Source organism: Grampus griseus (assembly GCF_964374135.1).
Source record: "Grampus griseus genome assembly, chromosome: 1".
Classification (NCBI taxonomy): domain Eukaryota; kingdom Metazoa; phylum Chordata; class Mammalia; order Artiodactyla; family Delphinidae; genus Grampus; species Grampus griseus.
The window spans coordinates 163759516-163768708 of record NC_139017.1 but is presented as its reverse complement, the minus strand read 5'-3'; the positions used below and the strand labels follow the sequence as shown (position 1 = coordinate 163768708).

Genomic DNA, 9193 nt, shown 5'->3' with positions numbered 1-9193 from the left:
AAATGTACAAATACTTGTTTTAAATGATAAATTGTTTAGTAGGGATTCTATTCCACAAGACATTTCCTTTTTTAAAAGGGAACTGTGCATAGTCAGTATTCATGGGAGGACAGTTCTGCTACTTCCTGAACTTGGTCCCAAGCGGCCCGGGTAGAGCCTATACCTACCCTCCAGCAGCCACTGCTCCCTTCCTCATCACCGTCCTTAGCTTCGGAGTCTACAACCCCAAATAGTTCCTGAGTCCAGCTCTAGATTTTGTCAAATTCATAAAAACATTCAAAGTAACAATGACTGCATTTACGTATGCTGCCAGCATTCTTAAAGCCAAAATGCTTCAAAGATTCAACAGTCATACACATTTAAAATACATAGAAAAATAATAGAATTTATACAAAGTAGATTTTTACAAAACAAGTACATTACAAGAAATACATCTTATATCCAAGCACAAAAATGTGGAAATATACATGGAAGTAGAAGTTTAAGAAAAAACATTTATTTTTAAATGCTGAGTGGGAAGGCATAGACCGAGTTCTGGTTTACTGGTGTAACTCTGAAGAGAACTTCAATTTGCTAGTAGAAATTTTCACTCCATTCTCAAGCTTCTAAACAGTTCCTGAAGGGATTAGACAGCTGTTCCTCTTTCCAAATTCTGTTTAATTTCAGCTGTATATTTCCCATAGAATCTTTCTGCCTTCTTGTTGAATTTGGCATTCCTTTCATTAATGTAGTCAATATCTGCATCATCATTATAGGGACGTCTCCGACTATATTTGTCTCGTTTTTCAATTCTGGGAGAAGAAAATAATTTATAAAATTCAAAACTGCCTTCTTTATTGATCTTAATAAAACATGGCCAAATAGAATAGAATCAGTACACTTAAGACTAGCACTTTGGGAAGGGGCGGGAGGAAGGCCAGTTTCATCAAGATGAAGTTGAAACTGCCAATTAACAGCACAATCCTGGGTATGAACCATGAAATTTAGTAAATACAAACTCATCTTTAGAATGTTTCTAGAAGAGCAATGCTACACTGCTAGGAACTGGACACATGAAGTATCACTTAACAGAAAATAATTACAACAGTAATTATATTAATAATAACCACAGCTAATATGAACAGAGTACACAGTATATACTAGACACTATTCTTAATACTTAAGTGTATTAGCTCCTATAATATAAATTCATTTTGCTCTGCCTGATCAGCATCAGGAAACACATTCCTATCAGTATTAAGAAACACAAATATACAAAGATAGATTTACTAGAACATTTGTACTTCTTCAAATCAAAGAGTGGAATGGTTGTTAAAGTAAAAACAAGAATAATTTCTTAAAGAATAATTTTCTTTATAATTTTCAATTATAACAACTCAATTCCATCAATATTTTGTTTCTTCATTCCAAATCATAGGGACTCAACCCATCCTTACTGTCTGTCCCCAAAACCACTAGAGATGCTAGCTCAGAAATTAGGAAGTATAATATCTGTCTTCTCAATTCATTCTAAGCATATTATGTCCATTTTGTCATTAAACGTTTAAAATTTCAGGCTGCTACACGGAGTACTCACTGTTTTTCCAGGTCTACGACCATCCTATCAATTTCCTCTGTGGAAGGCACATGTGTCCCATGAAGAAGACTGTTGGATGTTGGGTAAAACTCTTCCTCACTGGAAAGATGGCAACAGGGACTTGGAGTAACACTGCAAGTGCTCCACATTTTCAAACTAAACTACCATTCACGATGAGAGATAAAATACATACATATCTTTATACTATGGGATCCTACCTTACCTTTTTAAAAAAAACAACACAGAATTAGAAGGGACAGAAGTAAGAAATCACTTACGCCAACACCTTCATTCTACAGATGAAAGAGCCCAGGGCCAGAGGTTAAAGGACTTGCTTCTAGGCTCAGGATATTTCTCTTTCCACTACAGCAGGCCAACAAACTGCAGCATGTTTCTATAAACAGTTTTACTGGGACACAGTCCATTTGTTTATATCTCCTCTACAGGCTGCTGCTGCTTTCACATCACAAGGACAGAGTGGAGTAGCTATGACAGAGAACACATAGCCCACAAAGCCTAAAATATTTACTATCTGGTCCTTTACAGCAGAAGTTCACCCATCCTGGCACTAAAGCATTCTGCGTCCCAAAATATCTGAATAACTATGATAATCTGGGTATTAAACTCTCAACACCCTGTCATAGTATGCCCAGCTAGAAAGATAACCAGGTGGTTAGCTTAACTGCTGTGGATGAGCAATAAATAGTGTCATCACGACCAGAAACTATTCTTAAACAGCTGTGGATAACCCATACCCAAGCACTGCAGTCTGTTTGTATTTATGTATGTACGTTTATATACATGCACAAGTACATCATCACTTCAGAAGGGCTTCCCTGGTGGCGCAGTGGTTAAGAATCCGCCTGCCAAGGCGGGGACATGGGTTTGAGCCCTGGTCCGGGAAGATCCCACATGCCGTGGAGCAACTAAGCCTGTGCGCCATAACTACTGAGCCTGTGCTCTAGAGCCCACAAGCCACAACTACTGAGCCCACGTGCTGCAACTACTGAAGCCTGCGCGCCTGGAGCCCATGCCCCGCAACAAGAGAAGCCACCGCAATGAGAAGCCTGCACACCACAACAAGGTGTAGCCCCCGCTCGCCGCAACTAGAGAAAGCCTGCGCACAGCAACAAAGACCCAACGCAGCCAAAAATAATAAAATAAATAAATAAATTTATAAATAAATAAAGTGTAATGTTTAAAAAAAAAAATCACTTCAGGATGAAAAAGGACTGGTATTAGTCCTGTCAACTTACTGCTTTTCTCTCAGTCTCTCATATGTTTCCATGTCCGGTTTGATCTGTTTGGTCAGCCGATGGTACTGGCGAAGCTGGGCAGCAGCATAATCTAAAAATAAAATGAGAATCGGAAATGATATATTTCCTTGTTTGGTCATTACTATTCAGAGAAAAGTCAAAATTATTATTAGCAATATACGCACTAATCTAAACAGAGCCTCTATCCTGAAGATGCTGATAATATAGGCTTTAATTTTAGCACAATGAGTAAAGGGATCCAGCTGCCTCAAGCACAGCCTTTTTTACTTCTACCCTATGAGATATGTCTGTATTTTTCTTGGGAGTAAGCCTCTTGGAGAATGTTCCATGAAGGGGTATATCCTTTCTTAAAACCAGAAACACTGAAGGCAACGCTTACCTCACAGGCTCATTCAATAAAGTAAAGGTGAGTTTTACCTGAAAATCCCAGGTCGGGATTTTTCCTCCTCTTTTTCCTCTCCCATCTTTCTGCATCTTCTGCACTGATCTCTAGCAACTTCACTTTCTCGTAGTCTTCCCCTCTTGCTGCACATTCCTGAAAAAGAAAGGAAAAAAGCTAATGCCTGCCCAAATGATTCAAGCAATTATTTGACCTATTTTAAATAAAGATATCAAGCAATACATTAAAAATAATGATTAATATTTGAAGGAAATTTGATAATCTACTATGGTATATAAGAAGTGAGTACATCAATCTAAAAAATAATACTTATTCAACATTTATCAGGTGTCAGACCCTTTTTTAAATGTTTTACATGCATTGACTCATTTAATTCATAATTAACTCAAATAATTATTACAGGTCCCATTTTACAGATGAGAAAACATAGGCACAGAGAGGTTAAATTACTCACCCAAAGCTTGGTAGCTGGTAAAAAGCATTTTTTACTGCCTTAATACTCTAGAAAGATTGAATAAACCACTTATGAAAATAGCGGAGTAGTTCCTAACCTTTTTCTTTTCTTCTTCTTGTAGTTCCCATTCCAAACGAGCTTTTTTGGCTTCCCAATTTGCAGGTAACTTAAGTCTTTTATCTTCTTCAACAACTTCCTGGTGATTTAATTTACGAGCTTCATTCTAAAACCATAAACGCAAAAAGGCTGTTGGCTGAAACATGAAAATAAATCCAAACAAATATTTCCCTCTTTGAGGAAGGTCAAGACACGTTAACAAGGGGACTCCATTTTACCCTAAAAGCAAGAGAACCATCAGAGGATTTTAAGCAAGGAAACGGCCTAATTAGGGCTGCATTTGTATACACTCAAGAAATGTGTTGAGCTGCACTCGTTTGCTGTGCCAAAGGCCTGGGCGTTAATGTCTCACATTATGAGAAAGATATTCTACTTTCAATTCTCTTTTAATCCTGACTGATGCAAAGAAGAAGCCTCAATTTGGGGCTGGGGGCTTTAATACCTATCATAATATCTCTAACCTTTCCCAAGTCCCCCCTCCTCTTTAGATATTTTAGCAGTTTACATCATGTCAAATGAAAGGCATTTTCCATTTAAATTACTGTATGTAGAGTCTGTTTTAAAATAACTGCATAAAACAAAATGAGTATACCATCTTAGGGACAACTTAAGTTAGATGTTTCTTGGGTTACAGGCTGGTGGCCGTTAGTCCAGGAAGACATGTCTCTTAATCCAACCCCATGTTCTTTACACAGTCCCTCCAAGTAAATATGTAAGTGTGCTGAATTCTTTATTAAATTTTTCTGGGTAAAGAGAAAAACCCAGAACATTCGTCTCAACAACCATCCCTCACATACTCTTGGCTCTGACAATGCCCTCCAGTTGAAGACACCAAGAACACATGTGTAGTCAAACAAAGTTGTGTGTATTGCATTGAAGGAAACAGCAAACCATGGGGAACTGGAGGCATTTCAGTGAGAGGGTGTTAGGAGGAGCCACTTACAGGATTTGAGTTTGTATCAGGTGACTGGAGGGAAAGGTTCAAGGAAGCATGGTTGTGCCCTGGGTTAGGCACCGTCAGAAAGCCAGGGCATTCTATGACTGGGTATCTTCAGTTTTTATACAGGAAGCAGAACTAATGGAGTGAGGCTAGTGCTGTATTTGTCACTGGTGTTAGCAGAAGTGGGTGCTGTGTGGTCATTTCTGTGGTTTGAACAGTTTTGTTTTCGTCACACTGTGACAGTCAGAGTGATGTTGGAGTTTTGTGAAACCACGGCCAAGCTACCAGTCAGGCCCCCTTGAGGTGAAACAGTCAAGAGCTGCTTTTTTGTTTCTCAGCTCCAAATGCAGCCAGTTGTTTGCTGGACTCTTATCCTTGACGTGAATTCTCTTCCTCTGCATTTGTTCCCTCTGCTTAGATATTTCTTCCTCAAACTTCTTTATTTTTCTGGTAACATCTTACTCATCTTTATAGCAGTACTTTAGGTATCACCTCTTATACGAGGCACTCCCTGGGGGCCCCTAAACTATACCAATCTCTCCTTCACTGCACTCCCAAGGCACTTTGTTCCTCACTCAAGCATGGCATTTATCACAATATAATTTCTATCTAGAACGTCTCCTCTACTTAAGAGCAGAGGACTTATCTTACTCATCTAGTTCCCCACCTACTAGCTGAACCACTGACCCTATAGACTTCCCGAGATTTGCTGATAATTTTTGAATGAAGAGGCAACCAGCTTTCTTACTGGACAAGTTTCTTCCAGTCTCTAGCTCCACATATTTCCCTAGGTAGAATGAAGAGTTTACTAGAATCATACAGGACGGAGGCGGTTAGTAACAGAGACCCCCAAACTAGCCCAACTAAGTTAAAACAGATGGGCGTGAAAGAAAGCTTGGTGAAAGCATGTCCCTTTCCAAAAGTGACTACAATGTGTTGCCAGGTTGAGAAGCATCGGGACTAAACTTTCATCAAGCTCTGCGAGTCTGTCACACGCGCTGGTGCGGCTTCCTCGTCGCTCCACAAACGCGCACGGGCCTGGCCACGTGACAGGTCTCAGCTGGCCTGCGGGGCGACTCACCCGCTTCAGGTGCAGCTCCCGGAATTTGCGCAGTCTCTGTTCGCGCTTCTGGGCGGCCAGCTCCTCGGCCGCCGCAGGGGGCTGCTGTTCCTCCGCGCCGTCTACCGGCACCTGTGGCGGAGGACAGGCTGGAGTTGGGGCCGGTTAGGCTTCTCCCCGGAGAGCCCAGGCGGATTACCCGCGGGTCCCGACAGCCCAAGCCGGGCCCTCACCGCCGACCCAGGCCCCAAAGTATCTGCGCCTTCCTGGCCCGGCACACAAGCACCTCCTCCACCTCTCGCCCTTGCCGTCCCTCAGAGCCCTCGCCAACTAAAACCCCTGGAAAGAGCCGGCAGCACTCACCTTCTCTGCTACAGTCGCAGCCGCCATCACAACCTTTCCTCGCCCACTTCCGGCAACAACCCAGAGCACTTCCGCCGGCCTTCGGACTGCAGCGTCAATACAGATTAATAGCCTACTATAAGCCCCGCCCCTTCCTGTCAGCCTCAGGAATTTAGGACCAATCCCTGCCCCTTTTGGCAGTGAAACGTTTTCAATTGGGCAGGGCCTTGCGCAGCCGCAAAAGGCCGCAGAGGCGGGGGCCGGAAGGGTGGAGGCTGAGAGAGAAGCGCTGGGGGTTTCGGTAGAGGCTGGCTAGGTAGGAATGGTGGAGCTGGGAGCCTCGTGGAAAGTCACCTCAACTGTGTGCTGTACCCTTCAGCGAAAAGTGCTTTCCATTCAGCGCTTAACCTGTGTCACCTCCTCCGAGGCAGGTCTCCCCTGACTACGTTGTATCGCGTAGGCCCTTAGTACTGTCATATGTTACCATTTTCTTTCTCTTTAATATATGTAAGGTGTTTTTCTCGTCTGTTCGTTTTCTTTTTCCCCAACGACGTTGTAAACTGCAGAGAGCAGGACCCGTCCCATCCTGTTCGTTCTTCCGTGCTCAGTGGTGAAACTGCGCCAGAATTAATAATAGTGCTAAAGTTATTAATATAATTCAGTTAAGGTGCTGGATACAAGAGAAATACATGAAAATAATTTTTTTATTCACTAAAACCATTAATTAGATGTGGAAATGAAAAAGTAATCCCCCAAATGAAAAGATACCTGGGTATAAGATTTAAACGGTAATGTGAAGAAAAATACGAAATAAAGTACAAAGAAATTAAATTTCAGTAAGTGATGATTTTCTGGTTGGAAGACAATAGAAAAATGTAATATCACAAATGAGTATCTCGAATGAGTATAAATGTAATATTATTCCATCAATCTCAGTGGGTTGTTTTTGTTTTTTTGGAACTGTAAAATATTGTGACAAAAATCTAAAAGTTCAGTGAAACTATCGGTGAGCCTGTGAAGTGTTATCAGCCAGGGTTCTTGGACTCTTTAATCAATAGAAATTGATGAGGCCAGATGAGGAATTCAAGCAAGGTTTGAATTGGGACTCTTGCTGTAGCAGGAGGGAGTGAAAACAAGTAACAGGTGCCCTTGTTAGCTCCCTGAGGGAGTGGTGGAGAAGGGGCACGCTAGCTGGTCCTTTTAAATGGTAGGGGCGGATCCATAGGTTGGGCCAGACGGTTGGCTTAGGTGGTCTGCCCACCTGTTTGGTGGTGCTGTGTTCAGGGATCATGCTGCAGTAGACTGCTTTTGTTCCTGACATCTCAGAAGTGGCAGTTGGGTTTTGGGCCTTTTTGTATTGTGTGGTTCGTAATTTGCCCCAGCTGCTCATGTACCCAGTTATTTTTAGTCCCTTATTGTTTCCTTGTGGTCCCAGGTCCCAGCCTGTCTCAGTAGGACTGAAAATTGGTACAACCCTTAGGGAGAGCAATTTGGCAATATCTATAAAAATTACAAAGGCATCTGATCTTTGACCCAGCTATCTGGGAATTTATCCTACAGGTACAATTGCACAGGCATAAACTGACTTATGTACAAGGTTGTTCATTTCAGTTTTTTGTAAAAGCAAAAAATTGGAAACAACTCAAAGGTCTGTCAATAGAAGACTGGTTAAATACATTATGGTACATTCGGGGGAAGCTGTAAAAAGGAATGGGGCAGGGAATTCTCTGGCGGTCTAGTGGTTAGGACACTGTGCTTCCAATGCAGGGGGCATGGGTTCAATCCCTGGTCGGGCTTCTAAGATCCCACAAGCCACGCGGCACAGCCCAAATAAATAAATAAATAAGGAATGGGGCAGCTCTCTGTATACTAATTTGGAAAGTTCTCCAAAGTATACTAAATGAAAAATGCAAGGTACAGAACTGTATATGGTTATAGTATGCTATATTTAAGAGGCAATGGGCAGGGTTAGGGTTACTAAGAACATATTTTTGCTTTGCAAGAAGCTAATATAAGTGACAATCTGGGGGATTTACTATATATATACATATATACGTCGAATCATATTAATATATTTCCAATTCCAAAATTAAAAATTTTTTACAGAAACAGCCAAGAGTAGTTTTGGAAAAAAAAAACTGAGAAGGAACTTATCTTACTAGGAATTAAAACTTAATAAGAGACTTCAGTAAAAACATTGGCACAGAAAATGACACATAATCGGAACAGAATAAGGTCATGGGTGCAGTCCCCATATGGGCCACCAAAAAAAAAAAAAAAAAGGAACAGAATAGAAAGTTCACAAGTGGATTTAGTGGGAAAGTGATGCTTTCTAGAATAGAAGAGAATAAATGGTCAGGATATCTATTCCCTGACTGGATTATGGGTTGGCTGCATTTCTTTAGTCACATCTTCTGTCTGAAGACTTTCTCCTATCCTATCCTTCCTTCTTCTTATTAGGATTAGGGGTAGCAATAGCTCCCTCTTGTTGCTAGCCCTGGAATGCTTCACTCTTTTGTTGGTTTCTCTTAACCCAGTCTACAATTCTGTAAACAGTCCCTTTATTAAACTCTCCTTAATTACTTGGTTTGAGTATGTAGGGCTTTGACGGATAAAATATTTTTACAAATCGTGTAATTCTGGTTAAGTGATCATACTGAAAATAACTGACATTTCTGTATTCCTAAAGAATAAAAATACGTGTTACGACTGCTCTGTCAAATCATAATGTAGAAAAAATATAAGCTTATGACTGCTAGATTTGCTGCTTTCATAGTTGTTAAGAAACTTGTCTCATTTAAATTAACTGCACTAAACAGTCAGTTCCACGCTTATTTAATTATTTATGTAGGCGCCACAAAGAAGAAGTATGAAAAGCTGTAACAGGGGAAACTGACCCTTAAGGTGGTGAAGGTTAGGGCCCCCTGAAGAAAAACATTTAAAGACATCTTAGGAGGAGGACACACCTAATCCCAACTGGTATATTGGTCATTTGCCATGGGCCAGGCACAAGTCACAAATATTGTC

At 41.1% G+C, this 9193-nt stretch overlaps 1 protein-coding gene across 1 annotated transcript; it reads right to left on the bottom strand.

Moving 5' to 3' along the window:
- Positions 1–365: 365 nt before the first annotated feature.
- On the bottom strand, positions 366–6257 carry LOC309837067 (pre-mRNA-splicing factor SYF2). Its single transcript, XM_082677391.1, has 7 exons — positions 6188–6257; positions 5846–5956; positions 3805–3930; positions 3271–3388; positions 2833–2923; positions 1577–1675; positions 366–791 (listed from the first exon to the last, which is right to left on the bottom strand). Exons 1-7 carry the CDS (start codon positions 6212–6214, stop codon positions 626–628), a joined length of 738 nt encoding a protein of 245 aa, XP_082533517.1. The 5' UTR covers positions 6215–6257; the 3' UTR covers positions 366–625.
- Between the last annotated feature and the right edge of the window lie 2936 nt (positions 6258–9193).

What these genes read in the sequence shown, in the direction of transcription:
- LOC309837067 (XM_082677391.1), bottom strand. Translation starts at nt 6,214, where the DNA reads ATGGCGGCTGCGACTGTAGCAGAGAAG. An exon ending in GGGAGCTGCACCTGAAGCGG is followed by an intron (nt 3,931 to 5,845) that starts GTGAGTCGCCCC and finishes TTATGGTTTTAG; the next exon opens with AATGAAGCTCGTAAATTAAA. An exon ending in AAGAAGAAGAAAAGAAAAAG is followed by an intron (nt 3,389 to 3,804) that starts GTTAGGAACTAC and finishes TTTCTTTTTCAG; the next exon opens with GAATGTGCAGCAAGAGGGGA.